General features: G+C 43.6%; 2 protein-coding genes across 2 annotated transcripts; one reads left to right on the top strand and one right to left on the bottom strand.

Annotated features, from left to right (window-relative positions):
- The first annotated feature begins 109 nt into the window (after positions 1-109).
- Positions 110-11,653, top strand: pkia (cAMP-dependent protein kinase inhibitor alpha). The gene is made up of 3 exons (XM_028967793.1): positions 110-292; positions 8,896-9,073; positions 10,670-11,653. Exons 2-3 carry the CDS (start codon positions 8,923-8,925, stop codon positions 10,750-10,752), a joined length of 234 nt encoding a protein of 77 aa, XP_028823626.1. The 5' UTR covers positions 110-292; positions 8,896-8,922; the 3' UTR covers positions 10,753-11,653.
- LOC114774514 (zona pellucida sperm-binding protein 4-like) lies at positions 2,973-6,684 on the bottom strand. Its single transcript, XM_028966323.1, has 8 exons — positions 6,423-6,684; positions 6,164-6,351; positions 5,894-5,991; positions 5,670-5,827; positions 5,398-5,590; positions 5,187-5,334; positions 5,028-5,078; positions 2,973-2,981 (listed from the first exon to the last, which is right to left on the bottom strand). Exons 1-8 carry the CDS (start codon positions 6,682-6,684, stop codon positions 2,973-2,975), a joined length of 1,107 nt encoding a protein of 368 aa, XP_028822156.1.
- Positions 11,654-20,419: the final 8,766 nt, after the last annotated feature.

The following is a 20,419-nucleotide window of genomic DNA, read 5'->3' as shown; positions in this document are numbered from 1 at the left end:
ATCTATCTGATCATTTAAATGACAGTCACAGAAATCACAGTTTTGTGTGTGTGTTTTTTTTTTTTTTTTCATAATTCTGACTGATTTTTTTTCGTCTCCCATCCCGAAAGGATGCCAGATCTCATGAAAGCTTCCCACCCCCCGCGATTCTCCGTCATGCGGATTGAACCCTGAACGCGTAGAGCGAGCAGAGCCAGGGCCGCACCGCGCCGCGTCCCGTCTCCTGTCTGCGGTGGAAGCGGAGGCGACAGCTGGCGCTCGGGGCTGCGACAAGAACCAGCGCGGGTAACAGGTAACGTTCGCGCAACGCGATTTAACGCTGTCACGACGGGGCGTGCATTGTTTAACGCCCGCCATATATCCCCCCGGGGGGGGGGGAATGCACGCACGTCCGCGACGCAGCGTTGAACAACCGGCAATGGCGCCACTTTGCTACGCGGGTCAATGTTAAAGTGGCCGTACGAGGATTCGATTCGGGAGTGTCGCGAAGGCACGGTCGAGCGGCCGCCGCGGTGTTTTGCAGAGACGCGGGTCACGTGACGCGCCGAACCGCAGCAGCAGATCCGAGCGGCCGCCGATCTGGATTTTATCACCGGCCACCTTCCCCAGCAGCCTGGCGCAGTGCCCTCGCCTCGGAATAAAATCTTCGCCGAGTCCCCCCCCTTCGCCACATGCGCAAGCTGGAGTGGAGTGGGCTGTCAGTCGTACCCATAGGCCTGGACATGGACCCAGGTGGCAAAGTGGGTGGGTGTGCCTGAGGTGGGCCCAGTTCAACCTTCTGGTGTAGTAGCCTAGTGGGTTACACACTCGCCTGTGAACCAGAAGACCCAGGTTCAAACCCCACTTACTACCATTGTGTCCCTGAGCAAGACAGGGGGTTCGTTCGCTCTGAATAAGGGCGTCTGATAAATGCTGTAAATGTAAATTATTGTTCTCGTTATTGTATCGTTCTTGCCTGGTCACATGACCACTAAGTTTTCTGAGCTTGGATTGTAGTGGAATTATATATATAAAATAAAAAAAAAAAGACTCATGATAAATGATGCAGGTGCCTAGTGGGTGACACACTCACCTATGAACCAGAAGACCCAGGTTCAAACCCCACTTACTACCATTGCGTCCCTGAGCAAGACACTTAACCCTAAGTTGCCCCAGGGGGACTGTCCCTGTAACTACTGATTGTAAGTCGCTCTGGATAAGGGCGTCTGATAAATGCTGTAAATGTAAAGTAGACATGTCCCAAACCAAGGCCGTCATTCCTGCCGTGGTGTTATGCAGACTAGGAGCATTTCACTTTACAAAGCGCATTATGCTGAACCTCTGCCCCTGAGAATGCCAACTGCTTCAGCGCAATGTCCCCTTCATACTGAATGTTTACCCGACATGATCCTGTGCCGTACGCCTGAACGTGCCTCGGTTCTTCGGCTGCAGAAACTAGGAGTAAACATTGTCATAAAACTTGGATACTTTCGTAACAATCAGCATATGGATATGTGCATTGGTGATTATGAAGTACTCCTACGTTCCAAACTCCCGTCTTACCTAGCTCTGGATTAATTTTGTATTCATAAAGAATAAACCCATTTGTATTAGGTAAGGTCACGTGTTGCCAGGTCTCAAGAGAAAAACAAGCAACATGTAGTTTATTTCAGCAAAGCTTGCAAATTTTCAGATCCTGGCCCCAGGCTCCCCCTTTAACTACCATAGCGACCTGAATAAGTCCTCTTCTTTGTCTATGATTCTTGCTTTCACCTGTGTCTTGTTTCTATTTCACCATTTCTATTTATATAGTCATCTTTTGTATATGGATCATTATATTTGCATAATATTCTCACATAAAACTCAGACTTGTGTTAATGTGTGGTCTCTTTTCATCAAGTCAAAAAATGTGCCTTCTGGGGATCATTCTGTTCTGGGGCTCTCCTTCTACCTCGGCTTTGTGTGGAAAAGAGTGGTTTTGCAGAAGAAGGGTGCCAGATGCGTGTGTTTTGTGTGTTTATGGGAGAGGACAACCCCATTGACATCACTGCTCCAGGCTTTTTGTGATGTGGTTAGGATTTTTCCCTTTATAGTTATTTTGAAGATGACAGGGAATTTATACAAGTGATGTCTTTGTAAGTTTAATAGTGTGTTTTGGGTTGTGTCACATAGACTATTATCATGCCATTCTTTCTGTGAATCCAGAATTTTTACTGTATAACAAATTAAGCCTAAATGGTCATGCATGGTCTGATGGTTTGAACACAAGCACAGGGTCGTTGAATAGCAGAAAAGGGGGGTTTAGGCTGGTAGTATCCTAGTGGCTCAGACATTAGCCTATGAACCAGAAGAACCAAAGTCACAGGTTCAAACCTCACTTACCACCATTCTGTCTCTGAGCAAATCTCTTAACCCTGACTGTCTCCAGGGGGACTGTGATAAATGCTGTAAATGAAAAATATAAATGTAAGTTTACAGGAATTTTAGCTCTCATATATCATTAGAGGTTATCAGCTGTGTGAGCTTATTGGCTTTGTTTATTCCACTATAAGATGCTTAATGCGCTACGTCATGGTGCTACTATTCAGGTGAGGAATCTCATTATTACTTAATTTATTACCAGGCCAATGACATTCAACTATACATAGATATTAGTAAAGAAATAGATGCAATGTTTTAGTATATGTTAGCATTGAATCAATATGGACTACCTTTTTTTTTTTAAACAGAATATCTTGCTGTATCTGCTTTTCGGCCGTTCCCCCCATCTTCCATTACATTTATGGCATTTATCAGACGCTCTTATCCAGAGCGACTTACAATCAGTAGTTACAGGGACAGTCCCCCTGGAGCAACTTAGGGTTAAGTGTCTTGCTCAGGGACACAATGGTAATAAGTGGGATTTGAACCTGTGACTCTGTAGTCTTCTGGTTCATAGGCAAGTGTGTTACCCACTAGGCTACTACCATCCCTTAAATCTTCCAATTGACTTTCTATTCCACCTGAAAGAAAAAGATCAGCAGGAGAGTTACTCTGAGTATGCTTATGCCATCGCTTCGAACACGGCAGCTCAAGGCGGTCAGAGAGGCAAGAAAGGCAATGATAAGAAGATTCAGGGACATGACTTGGAACCAGGTGACAGAGTGCTGGTCCAGGCAAGCTAAGATCCTATTGGGAAGACAAGGTTTACGTGGTCAAGAAGAGGAAGTCCGTGTTAGTCAATCGATTAGTCAATCGCTCCAGTTGGAAAGTAGTCATTGTCCACTATAATCTGTCCCCTTGGAGCTCTCCAACATGGTGATCACAGTCATTTACATTTAGAGCATTTATCAGAGCGACTTTCAATCAGTAGTGACAGTGACAGTCCCCCCCCTGGAGCAACTTAGGGTTAAGTGTCTTGCTCAGGGACACAATGGTAGTAAGTGGGATTTGAACCTGGGTCTTCTGGTTCATAGGCAAGTGTGTTACCACTAGGCTACTACCATCCTGGTTACGTTATGTCCCCTTTGACACTCTCAATGCATACATCAACCTCCACTTCATAACCCAAGACTACCGCAGTACCAACTGTCTGGGCCCCTGGCCCCTATCTGTAGGGTTCATGTATGTAACCTGTGCCAAGGGTTACAATCACGGAGGGGTATTTTGCCTGACCTCATCTGGAGTAGTGCCCGGCTGATCCTCCACTCGCTTGTCTCCCCTCCCAGATCTTCCACCATAACACCACAATTTACATGTCCTGCAGAGGACAAATTTCACTGTGTGCTGTGCTGCTCTGTATCACATGTGACAATCACTTCTTTATTTATAAACGTCAGTCTCCAACCCAGCAGATGCACCGCGGCAGTGAACTCCACCCAGTTTTTCAGACCCGTGTGAATGGAAATGTAACTGGAGTGTTTGTCGTTCACACGTCGACATTTGCTGCTCTACGACAATCCTGCTGTAACACGGTCAGGCTAAAGGATGGAATGCTCCAAGCACACAGGAAACGCGCAAACCGGGAATTACAATGCAGACATCCCTTCCAGGGGTATATAGCTCGCGCTGCAGTAACTGGTTGTAGCATGCTGGCCATGCTGCCCTCCACTGGTCACATTAGTCAGCAACATGTACAAGTCCATGTACTTGACAGGGATCAGCACAGGAATCTCTGCAGGTTCCGCTGTAGTAGACCAAAGCAAACCCCTTTTTTTTTTTTTTTTTAAACACATACACCAGGTTCCAGTCATAAGAAATGTTATAGTGGTAAAACCAAATAAATTGGGATTTAAATCCACCCTCTAAAAAGGAACCATAGAGCCTGCCCCTGTTAACATTTCTGGCCAGCAAATTGACAAAAGCAGTGTGTTTGAGGCAAAATGAGCTGGAGGCTTAGAAGATGCGCTTAATAATTTGTACAGTCAATAGCAGACTAGTCCACTGTTCGTCACAGTTTGTCTTGTAAAGAGTCCACAAGAAACAGCTTGTCTGTTGCTTAGAACCAACTGGAGGACCCAGAAACAAAGTGAAGCTTATTCATTAACTTTCCTCCCCAGCGGCTCACAAAAGGAAACAATGCTGTGAGATGAATCGTTTAGTTTGTGTTATTGGGCTCTAATATATTTTACATTCAATTAAGAGTTACGCCGGTCTAGAAGCAGCCCTGAGAGAAGGACTAATACATCAAGAAAGCGTCTCATGTACAGTGGTCTAACAATTAGCCTTGTTAGTGCAATGAAATTGGAACCCATTTAAAAACAAAGTTGCATTGGATGAAGCTGCAGAGTGGTGGCCCAGAGAAAAGTAACCTTTCCTTACAAGATCCTAAAATAATTGGAAGGAACCCAGTTTAGAGCATGCGCCATTACAAAAATAACCAGACGGCCAGAACTGGAGTCATTTAAGAGGGTTTATTATTTCAATAAAAATATCCCAAGTGAACCTCGCCACTGGAAACAAGGGTTTCTTCACCAATGTTCATATTTGTGGACCTCCCTGCAGGAAGAAATAAGGGGGATCAGCCACCACCACTAGATCATTTCAGATGGACTGCACAAGCTACTCACTCTGTCGGCCACACGTCTGTTGACAGGATGTTGTGGGAGAAGGATAGCAAACTGCAGTATTACAGTGGATGAAAACCTAAAACACAAGGCAGGATTAGCACATTTATCCTAGCACGAACCCTGAGGGGGGGGGGGTGGGTTCAAAATTAATAAGAGTACCTTCTCAGTCAACGCCACATAAGATGTAGGGTTCACAAATGTAAACATCTGAAGGATGAAGCGTTTGTAGTGCGTTGGATATTGAAGCACGGAGGAGCCAGATACAGGAACCAGGGTGGACAGGTAACGGTCATCCTGGTATGGACATCTGAAGAGAGATTTAGTGAGGACACTGCATACAGTTTCTCAATTATCCAAAACCAAGCCTTACCCATCAACCAGGATGTCCCACTGCGGGGAGCTGAAGGGGTTCGGGTTGGATGTGGCCCAGCAGCGGCCCAGCATCAGAACAAGGTTGGGATCGGTTCTCCCCACAATACGTACTTCAGCATACACTGGGTCCCGCAGAATTTTAGTGACTGGGTAATCAGAGTCACCGTAGTAGGAATTGTACGCGACAGTCGCTACAGAGGGGGAGGGGAAAGAGAAAAAAGTTGTGTAATTCAGTTGAGGAAAAAAGGACAAACTTATGACGTGCAGTACCTTCCACACATCCTTTGATGGCACAGCGGCCATTAGCCAGCCTGAGCTCCACCTGGAGTGGACCAAGAGCAGCAACTGGAAGTGGTGTGTCGGAAAAGCCCATTTGAACCACCACTGCCTCCACCGCAGCACCAAAATACCGACATTGAAAGAGAAGCCTGCAGAAGACAGTGCATTAAGAACTCCGCACACTCTTCCCACACAGAATAGAACTGAACACTCACTCAAATTGGCTGTCTCTTGTGATGGATCCAAGAGGACCAACTCCCACCTCATAAGACGAGAACATCCTATTCTCATAGATCACATAGCCAGCCTCCACCTGAAACAAGACCGTACAGGATAAGCGTTCGTTCTGGCTTCCTGAGCCTGGTTGAAGATCCCTACTGAGCACCTTCATTCCAAACTTAGACAATTGAACAGTGGTTACAACCAGAACTGCCAGGAGAGTCTACTGGGCCAAGATTGGGAAGACAAATGGATTACATGCCCACCATCACAAGGGTCCCACATGCAGTCACAGGGAACTGGAAAATGGCGAAGGCACCGTTGGAATCAACAGCAGCACAGGGTGCACTGCTTCCTCCCAACAACATAACGGAGTCTAAACTCAGCCGGGGGAGGGTTGAGTCCATGGACACCACAAGCACAAACTGTCCGTCCCTGGTGCACTGGACAGTTACTGAGGAAAGTTAAAGAAAAAGTAAAGATCCTCCTTACAGAAATAAACCATAAAGTAAAACTGACACCTACCCATTTTGCCATAGTAACATTGTTGACCATCAAAACAGCATCTTATAGCACTGCAGTTACTAGCAGAAATTCCAGGTTCGCCACACGGTACCCGCTCAAAACTATTCACTTGACATTGGTCCGAAACTGGCAGGCCTGGATCACGTGCCAAGGTTGGGACCTGCGGCCCAGAGGGAGAAGGAATGGTCTTTATTTGGGCAAAGCACAAAGGGCCCCAAAAAGCCAGTGCCAGGACAACAAACATGCTCCCTCCTTTACCCATATCCGCAACACTACAAACACTCACTATCAACTTGCATGCTGAGGGACTCTTTTATAGCTCACCAGAGTCTCGTTTCTATTAGTGGCAGTCGTTTAAAACCACACCCCCTCATTAAAAACCCTGCCCCACCACGGTAAAGTAATCAGTTAGTTTAGGAGCTTTCTGGTGTAACCAGCTTGATTTGCATCAGCACATTTCGTCCGATATACAATGATTCCTACATTGCCACCTGACACTCATGTACTGAAGTTGTAAAAGTTGTTGAGGTTTAAAGTGATATTTCTAATGAGTTATTTTTCACAAAAGATGCTTTTTTTATCAGACTGGAGGATCAGATGCTTTTATCCATCCAGTCAAAAGCCATCAGTCATCTTTTTCGACAATGCAAGCATTTACATTTACAGCATTTATCAGACGCCCTTATCCAGAGCGACTTACAATCAGTAGTTACAGGGACAGTCCCCCCCTGGAGCAACTTAGGGTTAAGTGTCTTGCTCAGGGACACAATGGTAGTAATGGGATTTGAACCTGGGTCTTCTGGTACATAGGCGAGTGTGTTACCCACTATGCTACCAAATAGTTCCATAAGGTCTTGTCACTTGTCACATGAAAATCTTCAGAATACATGAACCCTATTTCCAATTGTTTGGGACAATGTTTAAAGGTAAAAAAATGTATTCAACAATCATTGTCAAATCATTTAAATAAATATCTGAGAATTGAGTTCCAGGGTTCTGGAAATGTTGTCCAATTCTTGAATTATATGGGATTTCAGCAGCTGAACAGTCCTCTGGATGGTCACTTGCTGCCATCTGGTAAAATTATTGTCCCCCTGTGAAGTTTGTCCTTTGTACTTTTATGATTATAATTTTTATTTGCACTTCTGAAAGATGGGAAATTCCAGGTCCATGGCATTTTGTGCTTTTGTCTTTCGTGAAGGTCCCCGCTTGTATTTTTGTCAAACTGCGACCTCCCCTAAGCAAGATTCAAGATTCAAGATTGGTTTATTGTCAGTACAACAGTATACACAGTATACCATGAATTGAAATACTTTCACACAGACTCCCCATAGTGCAATCATAAAAGAAAGAAAAATACACACTAAACTAAACTATACTAACTTAAACTAAAACTTAAATAATGTAAATGTTTCTCTATAGGAAAACGTTTTTTGTACAAAGAACAGGACAAACAGGACATAACTGGACAACATCATGTAGGATGCGGTTTAAGTGAATAAGTTGGATATTTCAAACAGGCAAAACAAGTGCAAACGTGCAAAATGATCACAAATGTGCAAAATTAACTGAGATGTGCAAAAATGGTCAGTATGTTATCAAGTGCATGAGGCTGGAAGTGTATTGATTGTTGAGTTTAATAGTGTTCTGGTGATGGCAGTGCATTGAGAGCTCTGACTGCGTGGAGGATGGTAGTAGCCTAGTGGGTAAGACACTCGCCTATGAACCAGAAGTCCCAGGTTCAAACCCCACTTTCTACCATTGTGCCCCTGAGCAAGACACTTAACCCTGAGTGTCTCCAGGGGGGGACTACTGATTGAAAGTCGCTCTGGATAAGGGCGTCTGAGAAATGCTGTAAATGAGGAAAAAGCTCTTGCAGTGTCTGGCAGTTACAGTTCTGATGCTGCGGTAGGAGGAAAAGCAGGGCATGTAAGGGGTGGTGCGAGTCCTTCGTTGCGAGCTTGACGGATGAGGTGTTTCTCATAGAGCTGGGAGATGGGTAAAAGTGGAGCCCCGATGATGCGCTCTGCTGTCTTCACTATCTGCTGCAGGGCCTTTTGCTCAGTGACAGTGCAGTTCCCGTACCAGACAGTGATGTAGCTGCAGAAAACACTCTCAATGGTCCCCTGGTAGAATTATGGGAGGATGGGAGGAGAATGATGGGAGGAAGGTTGGCCATCTTCAGACAACTGGAATCACAACATGGTCGAAGTCACTCAAAATTCTGGCACTACTATTCAGTTGTTGTCTGGACCTCTAAATGTAACATTTTGAGCTAGATAATATATGTCATGGCTACATGCTGATCATTTTGGGCTGCATGCTGTGACCCAGCTGTGTCTCCCCCTGCTGGCTGTGTTTAAAAAAGCACAACTTAGAAATGTGTTATGTTAGATATAATTGGGAAGGGTGGGGGGGTGAATACACTTGAAATAAATTGAACAATTTGATTTAATCTGTTACTTTGTCCCAGACGCTGCTATGCTGAAATGCATCAGCTATGACTGATGTGGAGTCAACATATGAAGACTTCATAGCTTCAGGAAGGACTGGGAGAAGGAATGCGCTGCATGATATTCTTGGACCTGCAGGTGGCCTGGAGTCAAGCAAATTATCCAAGGCACTGTCTGACCTCACTATCAACAAACCAGGCAAGTGCTTCACGTGGTCCTGCAGTCGTCAGCATTAATCAGAAATATATTTCATTGAAAATCACATATTCATCTTTGGAATATTTCAGAAAATATCCCACTGCTTCTTGAATTTGTTGTTTTTTTATGTCATTTACTGAACCCATTGATTTTCAGCTTGATAAGACAGGCAACTCAATGTAGCTGATTTAGATCAGATGATCATACAAATCTTGCATTACATGGAGTGTCTTTTAATTCAATAACTGTCATGCAGTGGCAACACAGTGAAGCCTTTTTAGCAAGTAAAACAATAAATTATGTATGATTTTTTTTTTATAAATAGTTGAAATTTCTCAAATAAAGTAAAGACATGCTGAATGCTTGCTGATTGCATGGCTGCCTTGTTCTGGCAGCATGAGCTGGTACAATTCCAAATCAGTTGTACTGTGAATGGCCTACTTTCAGTTTGCCGACAGGTTTTCTGTAGGATTGAGGTCAAGGATCAGGACTGGACCATCCCCGCACTATGATCATTGATTTTGCAGATTATGTAAAACATGGGACCACACAGTGACATCGTTGTTAGTGACATGGCCTCAAACTTCTAAGGTTGTGAGTTTGAATCCAGCTTCCATCCACCGTCCAAAGGCGTGCAGACTAAGTGAACTGATGATTCTGAATTGTCTGTAGGTGTGCGATTATATGTGAATGGTGTGTGTGTGTGTGTGTGTGTGCACCCTGATATGGGCTAAGCTCATATTTCAGTTCATGTTGCATCACTCAATGCATCTTTGCTAATGTTTAAATATGGGGGGAAGGTGTCTTTTCAGATCATTCTTTAGACTTTCCAACCATCTGTTTTGCCGTGGCACATTGTTTACCGAAACAGCAATGCAACCTAGTGCATAGTGACACAACACTAAATAATCAGGGGTAGAAGAAGGGTAGACATCCGATGTTACCTGGACATACAGAGACATGGCACAATAGTTACAGGAACAAACAGTTTCTAACTTATTAACACAGGTCTATTACTATTGCAGTTACATTGAAAGTGAAGTGATTGTCATTGTGAAACACTGCAGCACAGCACAGCACACGGTGAACAAATGTACATGTAAATATATGTAAAAATGGTACCAATGTTACAGATAAAACCAAATTAGTGAAAAGTAAAGAACGGTAGAGAGGGAAAGAAAGAGAAGTATCAAGGAGGCAAACTTCTGAGACTGTGCCTGGATTTTGAGAAGCGGGGGGGGTAGATCCCAGAAGCTAGGAGGGAACCCCTAGCATCTGAGGGGAAAAGCCATGAACAGAAACTCCTTTATACTCAGCATTTGACTCGGAAAAGTGTTGCCACAGACCATGTCCATTGGTCATCCGCCCCCAACAAGACTTTCTAGTCATGGCACCTCAGGCCATTTGCTGGCCTTTTGGCACCCTGGTAATACTTTGTGAGCGGAAGGTCCTTGTTAAACCATGAAAAGTCATGGACCTGGAATCTTCCATCTTACACTCTTTAACTTAAAAAAGTGCTAACTAATCCAAAACCAAATGCAGGTTATTTTATATTTAAAAACAGCTAATCTTTACCTTTCCTTGTCTCTCCCACAGACGATGAAGATGGAATGGACAAAAGCCAGAGCACCTCAGACACACCTCCCCAGCCAGAGGAAAGCAACGAGGAAGGGACTTAACTGCGGTCTGTGGGAGCACTAGATCAGTGCCGTGCTGCTGATCTGAGGTCAGAAGATGGAGGCGCGGGAACACACTCACTGGGAGGGCACGGTCTCCCTTTGCACCGGACACAGGAATGGCTGGACATTTAAAGGGCACCCCTCCAACCCGACTACAGTCGCCTGGATCTGTATCTATAGCAACGGGTGAGGGGACACCACCATGGGTCACATGGCCTGCGGCACCACCCCAGCACAGTGGCTGAAATAATGAGCACTACCTTAGGTAGGTACTAGCTGTAGAGTGGAGATGGAGTGACGCTGAAGCAGAGCAGTGCAGGCACGATGCCCCCCTCGGCCGGATTCTGGTGTTTTCTTGGTGTTGTCAAACCAGTAATGACTGCCAAAGCTGTTGGGGTTAAACGCAAACAAAACAAAAAGACACACTGTAGATTTCCTAGTTGTAACGTACTGCCGTAGTTTTGAGTATTTCGTGCATAATGTGTAGTATTTTTTTGTGTCGGTATTTTACACTGTAAAGAGGTGTGCATGTTACCACTGCTCTATGAACATGGAGAAAAAAAACAATCCAGTGTCTGTTCTCTTTTTAACCAGTTTGTGACAAAATGCAGCGTATGAGTTTTATAATAAGGTGTTTTTAATGCGTCATGTTGGTTTATGAAATTCATTATAAATCGTTGCAAAATCATTTCACAATCAAAGTTCTTTCTAAAGGAACAGCACCCATAGTTTCCTCTGGAAAGCTTAGGTCCTTTTGCACTTTTTCCATCCTGTTCCGCATAGCTTGTTTCATGTATTTCTGTTGTACTTTCAAGCTGTGTGTTACATTTATGGAGTAGTTATATTAACACTGGTCATGCTGTACTATCATTTCACTCTGAATAAAGATCATAAAAGCGAATTGTCTATACGCCAATATGCAATGCCTGCTATTTACCTTGTGTAAATATATGCAATATCCGCTCTATGTTGTGAAAATGGCGCCATCGAGTGGTGGTCAGCAGGACCGCAATTCCAAAGAACCCCTTCAGTACTGCTAAACAAATAATGGCAGGAAGCAGAATGAAAGGATGAAAAAAAAAACAAGAAAATATACAGATTTTTTTTTTACTTGACCGCGAGGATTGTGGAAGTTTTGTGGATACTTTGTCCCTGTCATATAGACATCACAGTTTGAAGTGAAAAAGTGAAAGTGAAGTGATACACAGCACACGATGCACACAACGAAATGAGTCCTCTGCTTTTAACCCATCACCCTTAGTGAGGCGCCCGGGGTGCAGTGTGTGGGGACGGTGCTTTGCTCAGTGGCACCTCAGTGGCACCTTGGCGGACCGGGAGTCGAAACCGGCACCCTTCTGATTACGGGGCCGCTCACTTAACCGCTAGGCCACCACTTTACAGCATTTTACATTTACAGCATTTATCAGACGCCCTTATCCAGAGCGACTTACAATCAGTAGTTAGAGGGACAGTCCCCCCCTGGAGCAAGTCAGTGCCTTGCTCAGGGACACAATGGTAGTAAGTGGGATTTGAACCTGGGGTTTCTGGTTCATAGGCGAGTGTGTTGAGTGTGAGTGTGTTACCCACTAGGCTACTACTTCCCCAAAGGTGTATCTTGTGGAGGATGCGGGCAGTTTGGTACTAGTCAAAGTCATTCAGATCAGCTTCTAAAGCATCAACTTGAAAAACAAAATGTCATTTTGCTCCTTAATATGTCCCACCAACTAACAGATGCCACTGTAAAAAGATAATCAACATTATGCCCTTCACCAGTCAGTCACTGTAATGTAGTGGCTGATCAGAGAATCTAATCATTTCATGTCTCAGCAATACATTTAGCCTCTTTTGCCTAATCATGTGTCAATGTTCCAGGTTATTAGTATAGCACATCATTCCACGTCCAAGCAACTGACTGATGTGCACATGGCTCAGTTGAACTGCTTTACTTTAGACTGACATTTGCCATTTAATATAATCCTGCACCCAGTCTGAGATCAAAAGAAAAGCAGAAGCTTTTTATAAAGGCACTGACCTTTTCAGGCTACCGAAGCGCCTGAAAAACACTCGAATCATTTATCAAGCACGCCTTCAGTATGCACAGCTCCCTGACGAATAAGCTATTACTGAAGCTAAGCGATGAGTAAATGTGCCTGTATAGAAAGTTCATTTATCCATCTCTTGGTTTCTTTGTGGAAATTCCAAACAAAACCAGAGTCCAAGGAAGGATCCCAGGCGCTGGGATGACTGGGTCCTGTCAAGAGTGGAGTAATCAGTCATTAACCCGAGCCGGGCAGACGGGGCCCACTGTCATTTTTCACACTTCTCATCTGAATGAAGTTTCGCGTGGAGTCTGGGGTTGGGCTTCAGGCCATCTGCTGTTTTTTAAGATGGGGTGAAGGCGAAATTAGGATGGAATTCGGTGGCTTCAGGCCAGGGGGCATTTTTTACCGTCTCAGCCCACCATCAATTTTCACACTCTGCCCTGCCAGTGTGAACATTTCTCACTGGCTGGAGCCATTTCTCAGATGTTTCTGACTCACAACCAGGGTAGAAAACCAGGCATGCTGCTCATCCACATTGTGATACATAAAGTGTAAACACAGACACCTTGAGCCTTAAAGACATTTATACTCCATCGAATATACTTTACCATACAACTTAAACATCCACCCCTTTTCTAGGAAAGAATAAAGGTCCTCCAACGTTTTCATCTAATAAACTTTCAAATCATGGTCATTATGAGACTAAAGCACAAATTATTTTAAGTGACTTCACCGTGGCTCTGTATTGGTTATACAGTCATGACCAAAAGATTTGACAATGACACAAATACTCGTTTTCACAAAGTTTGCTGCTTCAGTATTTTAGATATGTTTGTCATTTCGGTGGTGCATTTAAGTATAATTAAAATCAAGTCCCTCTTTTTTCAACTTCTGGGCCAAATCCTTCATAATCAGTGCTTGGAGTTTGTCAGAATCTGTGGGTTTTGATTTGTCCACCTGCCTCTTGAGGATTGACCACAAGTTCTCAATTAGGTTGAAGTTTGGGGAGTTTCCTGGCCTTGAACCCAAAATTTCAATGTTTTGGTCACTTAGTTATCACTTTGGACTTATGGCGCGGTGCTCCATCAGGCTGGAAAGTGCATTGTTCTTCACCAAACTGTTCTAGAATAGTTGGAAGAAGTTGATGTTTTGGCACCATTCTTTATTCATTAGGCAAAATTGTGAGTGAGCACACTGCCTTGGATGAGCAGGGTGTTTTACTGTTGGCACGAGACAGGATTGATGGTAGCGCTCACCCTGTCTTCTACAGACAACCATTTTTCAATCAGAAAAGAGCTTCATCAAAGAAAATTACTTCACCCCAGTCATCAGCGGTCCATTGTATTTTCTGTCCTTGATGTTTCTCTTGGAGAGAAAAAAGTCACTTTGCAAATCACCTGATCACTCTTCATAACAGTATATGCGAATTGCCATAATAAAAACGGACAGAGCAAACTTACTGAAATACTGAAAACCAGTATTTGTGTCATTGTCTAAACTTTTGGCCACCACTGTAGTGTGACTGGTAAAAACATAGTCAGACACCTATACAAAGTGAAGATAGAAATATTATTGGAAGCAGTCACTGTTATGTCCCTGGACGTATGCTCCCACGTGTTCTGTGTAGCTGGCTGTGTTTTTGTGTCCTGTCTCTTTTAGATTTACTTTGTGGGAGGAGTTGAAGCCTACCAGCTCCACCTACCATCTGCCTATTGGTCACCTCCACTTATATAAAGTGACTTCAGATGGTGTTCGGGAGGACCCCAGGATTTGCTAGGCCCTTATACTTTTGGGAGGTCCCCAGGGTCCACGGAGATCTGCAAGGAGCTCCGTTGGAGGATCTCATTCGTGTGTTGTTGCTTTGTGTGATAGACCCTTTGTTTGCCTCTTAGCTTTATGTGCCCTTTTTGTTAACTTTTGTGCATGTTTGAGTGGTCCCCGCTCGACCACCCCTTCCTTTAGGCTGTACTGATGTTGATTAGCTGATGCTGTTTTATTGTACCTGTTAGCTCACTGTAAATAGAAGCACTGTTTGTAGGCTTTGCTTGGTTCTGTGTGTAACAGTAAATGTCCTCCTCTCCACACCCTTGTCGCGTTTCTTAAACCCCTAGGAACGTGACATCACGCTATTAAAAGACAGAATGGACCAGAGGTTGTCATACATTTTTTTTAAATACAAAATGCTGTGTTTGACTAAATCGGTGTCTCAAACGTGTTAGGGAAAATAAGTTGAAGGCTGGTTGTAAAGTTTGTCATAAAACTGTAGCAGTAAATATGAAGTATGAATCGCAGTGCTTTGAGACCATTGTGGCTGTGCGATTATGGCGCTATGGCATAGCATGCTAACCAGACTCAAGAGGCTACCTGTTTAGCACGCTAACTTCACTTAGTATCTCTGCAACCTTGACATTACAGTAGCTCACTATTACAAAACATGTTATAAAAATAATAGCAAAAATCCCGTGCAACATTTTCATAACATTACATCATTATTCATTTCATTACGTTATTCAATGCAGACCATATGATGTACCAAACTTATGGGGGGGGGGGGTGCCCAAAATACCCGTGTCAGTCGAGTTCAGTGGTGGTGGCGGCACTGTGTCCATTTCCACATGTGGGCAGGAGAAAAGCCTGGACCCTGGGGACAGGAATTGAATCTTGGCTCGCAGTGCTCTCTTAAGACTACGCGCGGGCCGCTCACTATGACTATGATGGATTCGGTCCTGACGGGGCGCTGTCATGTCATCATTTCTAATTTGTTTCTTTCTCTCTGTCTGCCCCCCTCCCCCCCGTCCCTGTTCGGGAGGGATGTGGAAATCTCTGGTTAGGTTCTGCGTTTTCCAGCCAGGTTGCTGTGTTAGATTGCAGCGACTAGAATCATACGCCCAATCCAGGACTTCCAACGACCCATTCATTTCCACATTTAATTGCCTTAATAGTCGCCCGTCTCAGGTGTCCAAATGAAGTGCAGACGTGCGCTCCTCGCGCCATGGCCTCCCACACCGCGGTGAGCCTGACAGGAAGTGGAATTGTCCATTGTGTTGATGCTTGTTAACCGCCGGCTGTCTAATGAGCGGGCTGCCAGCCTGCCTTCCGGTGCTCAGCCAGCCAGATACGTGTGAGCGTCACCTGCTTCATCAGGCCCGGCGGCGGGCTTCAGCCCAGCACCCAGGGGGAAAGCTTCGGCCTGATGCACCGCGAAGAGCGACATGCACGCCGTCATGATCTGGCAGATCAAGGTGTGCTGTAATTAGACTGTGACATTAGATGGTGATGGGACGCTTGTAATGAGAATGGAGGGGGGGCCAAGGATGTGGGAACCGGAGGGAGATCAGATGCATGTAACATAAGGATTAGCAGGTAAAAGTCAGGCGAAGCCTGGTGCAGAAGGGGACAGGGAGATGGGTGGATGCTGGAGGAAGGAGTGAGAGTGAAAAAAAACAGCTCTGCTTGTTTTTGGAGCTCCTCTTTCAAGACTGTTGACAGCGGGGTGACTCACAAGCAGCAGGAGCATGAGACACCACCTCAGAAACCATGGAGACTCAACAGGCCGGGACGCTGAGAAACACATAGCCCTCTCACATAACCCTTCCTCTTTCATTTCTCCTTTAAGCTGCTGAATCTGCAATAATACACAATTGCAGTTATAATAATATATTTTCAATTCCTTGCTCATGTGCATTTACTTCCAAAATCCCAGACATAAAGTCACATAAGATAACATCCTCCACAAGTAAAAATTCAGTTTAAAATCATATTTAAACTGAACACATAATATTTATCAAGCTATAATTAAATCACTGTGTACAAACTTATATCAGCTCCTAAATGCAATAGTCAATATTGTGCATCTGTGCATGTGTCAAAATTGTCCATGGTTTATAAAAAAAAAGCAAAATCTAAAACATTACCCAGCACCATCACCCACAACATCTCCATGCCTTATATGATTGAGGGGTGATTCATATATAAATTGCAGAACGTATGCCTTTATTTAAAAGAACCCACAAATATAATGCATTAAGAAAGTTCTGCACATTTCATCTGAAATAGAAAAATATAATAAACACACCCATAGAAGCAGCCTCATCCCTCTATAAAATGTCCACTAGCCCTGGTGCAGATTGCAAAAAAATAAATGTGTTTCTCCCTGCTATGGGTGTGATTTAATATATGGCTCTTTCAGGCCTACACAGGCTTCACAATTTCTGAAATATATACATTGGTTTATTGTTCCATTCCTCAGATTAGAGCATTATACCCTGGCAGACTGCAAAATAATTCATATTTATTACAATTTAATAAGGTGATTTTTCTTATTTATATGTCAGCTCAAAAACAAAGCTATGAGCAGTAACAATATATAATTATTACAAGGTCTGTGCCCATTGCCAGTAAATACAATTACGCAGGAGCTATATTGGGTTACACCTTGCATAGAGGTGTTTGGTTGTTTTATACAATATTATTACACTGACATTTCTAGTTTTTAGTTTTTTTTGGTCAAATGACCATCCACAACACTGTGATTTAAAATCATATTTTACCATAGACATGATTACCAAGATAACATGAATACATTTCTGTTTCTGTGGGCTCCGATTCCCTTGAATTTAATTATACTGAAGCATTTTGAATTGTCTGTCCAGAACCCATGTTGCCAGAATGTTGCAACAAACCAATTTAAATCTGTACATGCAATCCACTTGGCCTACACATCTGCTTTAAACTGCAACATGCATATTGGATTTCTTAATGATAAACAATTCATTTTCTAAAATATTTTTCCACAGAAACCACCCATATCGAGGTAGGTAATCCAGAGAAAAACAATATTATCACAAGAAGATTTCCATTTTCTGCTGCTAATAATCATGTCTTTTGCAGAGATAACAGAATGGTGGCTTCTGTACACACACGGAAAATCCATAAATAAAAAGAGGGGTTAACATGTCTGTTTGTGATATTACAGCCAGTGCATTCTCCTGCTGAATTAGGAGCTAGATCATATAAACGAACACAAACGTCACAACTTCATTACAGCCTGAGGAATATAGGGAGGATATTTTTTTCTGTTACACCACTTTGATCCTCCCTGAAACTAAACACCATTTCATGCTATTAACCTTTAGTCTGGCAAATGCCAGTTTGCTGTGATTGAAATGCTTCTCATGGTCAGGTCCAGCAGCAAGGATTTCACTTGCTTGCCCTGATCGGCCCTGTAACTCACTTTATAAATGGATCGTGGGGCAATCTATTAAAAGCACATGGTCGTATTTTAAAGGTTAAGCTTTGTTTGAATGCGTTCCCATGGACTGAGACAAAATGTAGTGAGCAAAAAGCTATAACTATAATACTTATAATACCACAACGATAAGGACATATATAACATGTTATCAGTCTGATATGCACTATACACTATAAACTAAAGAAGAAATTGATTTTCGTTAAATATTTTTAAAGCCAATTCATTGGCCTCTTCCTGCTAAAATGTGATCTGTTCACTAGGGGGCAATGTTGTATAACAAAAACGCCCAAGCTGCTCACTACTAGAAACCCCAAATCTTTTTATCTCAAGGCTCCAGCATTATTTCTAGAAAATGCATGCACGCAATGCCAGTTCTATACATACAACTAACCTTTCACATTCAACGCTGCAATATGTTACTGGAGTGCACTAATGCTAGAAGGCAGCATTTGTTAATGCAGCCCTCTTTGAATAGATGTCTGCAGGTCTCCATTTTTAGTTGCTAAGCCTACAAGTCATGTTTTGCATCATAATTATGTTTATGGATGCATATACTTAGACATAAATATGAATGCACAGTGACATTTTCATTGTTAGATGCCTTAATCTTATACCATCTGGCCACAGTAGACTAGAAGAGCGGCCTGTGGCTTATCATATGTTCAGCTTGAGGGGTGGCACAGGGAGGGTAGTCTGGTGACTGGATGAGCTGGTGTGGTTGGGTGTGAGGGTGCTGATTGCAGGGCCCTCTCTCTCTCCCTCGATTCCTTAGCGTGGGTCACACATGCTGGGCATGACTAAGCCCTCAGCCTCCTCTCCCAGCCCAGCCGTTTCAGAGCGGCTCCTCTGCTCTTATTCAAACAGGGTCACTGGGGACGCAATGAAGTGTGTCAGACCCCTCTCCCGCTCCCATGCGACTCCCTCCCACCCATCCGCACCGGTCTGCTGACCCCCCATCCCTCCCTTCTATCTCTCTCTCCCCGACCTTAAAACGGTCCTCATAGTTACCTCTGGAATAACTTTTGTGACCGGACTCAATGCTAATCCTGTGGTGATTCGGGGAAATGATAAGAAGGCAGATTTTCAAACGCAAATTTAAATAATTCAGAAAAACATATTTTACACCGTCCTTAATCCAATCCTGGCATGTCTATAATTCCAAAGTTGCACACTGCCAAAACCTATCCCCATAATATACTGCGAGCAATTACCACTGCTGCAGGAGAAGTGTGTGCGTTTACGAGGGGGGGAGATGGGGCTGTTTTCGGATTTTTGTTTTCAAACCGCACACATTAAGATAAATCGCTCGCTTTTTAAAGAGAAATCCGATCCGGCGCGCACAGAAAATAACAGAGCTGTCTGGTTTCTGGAGGATTCCGGCCCGCACAAACGGGCCACATGGCCCGCAGACCGTAACGTAACCTCAGCGCAGCAGAGGTGCCGTGCCAGCCCCTCCTTCACATGTTTTACGGGCGGCGGCACTCAGCTTGTTTGGACAGCCCGCAGTGTCGAGGCAACCGCCTGCTAATTACGCCCCATAAAGCCGTGTCACTGCAAACACGGGCCTTAAAAATGAACACTTGCAGTTTGCTGAAAGGGACATAAATTACTTTTTAATTGCTCCCTCTAATTCCAGAAGACACATGTTTTGCGGGGATCAAAACTGTCCTAATTAAAAATGTTTAATTTAGAGGCTTTTTTTTTTCTTTCTTACCACGTGCAGAGAAAATGAGTTATGGTGCAAAGCCACACTCCATAATTCTGCTGGCCTTTTAACTTCGGGACGTCTTGAGGCACAAGCAGTAAAGGAACTAAACAAGTTCATCATACTTATCTTCATTAATTCTGAAACAAATCCTAAACCAGTGACCCTGTCATCTTTAAAAACTGAAATACTGAAACAAAACCAGGAATTGCTGCAGGATTAGATGTTGCTTTTAAGTCACTAAAGTTAAAGTAGATTTAAAAGTGCACAGTAAGATGTTTAATAATAATCCAATTCCGTGGTTCTCAAACTGGTGGTTCTCGGGCGCCATCTAGTGGAACCGTTACTTTTTTTATTCTTAATATAATCAAAGAAGTGATTAGTTTGACAGTGGATGACAGTCATCAGATGCCCTGCAAGTCATCACACAGTTATGTAATGCCAGTCATAATGACACATGTTTTCAGGGACGAAGGCCAGTAGAACCACTGCTGTAATTATCATCTTAATGGATAATTATCGTCTTGTGGGAAGAAGTGTGTCATATACAAACCACATTCCGGGAGAGAACTTGACACTACTACATAATCTTTAAGGTAATTTATTTTAAATGAAGATTATCTAGTGTGCATGGCATGAAAACATGGGAAAACTTTCGGGACTCCGTAG

The sequence above is a fragment of the Denticeps clupeoides genome, chromosome 2, assembly GCF_900700375.1.
Source record: "Denticeps clupeoides chromosome 2, fDenClu1.1, whole genome shotgun sequence".
Classification (NCBI taxonomy): Eukaryota; Metazoa; Chordata; class Actinopteri; order Clupeiformes; family Denticipitidae; genus Denticeps; species Denticeps clupeoides.
This window is presented reverse-complemented; position numbering and strand designations above follow the sequence as displayed.

Coding starts and splice junctions, on each gene's coding strand:
- LOC114774514 (XM_028966323.1), bottom strand. CDS start 6,684: ATGGGTAAAGGAGGGAGCATGTTTGTTGTCCTGGCACTGGCTTTTTGG. Junction 6,352..6,422: donor ATGTTACTATGGCAAAATGG/GTAGGTGTCAGT, acceptor AACTTTCCTCAG/TAACTGTCCAGTGCACCAGG. Junction 5,992..6,163: donor CATGTGGGACCCTTGTGATG/GTGGGCATGTAA, acceptor GTCTTGTTTCAG/GTGGAGGCTGGCTATGTGAT.
- pkia (XM_028967793.1), top strand. CDS start 8,923: ATGACTGATGTGGAGTCAACATATGAAGACTTCATAGCTTCAGGAAGG. Junction 9,074..10,669: donor CCTCACTATCAACAAACCAG/GCAAGTGCTTCA, acceptor TCTCTCCCACAG/ACGATGAAGATGGAATGGAC.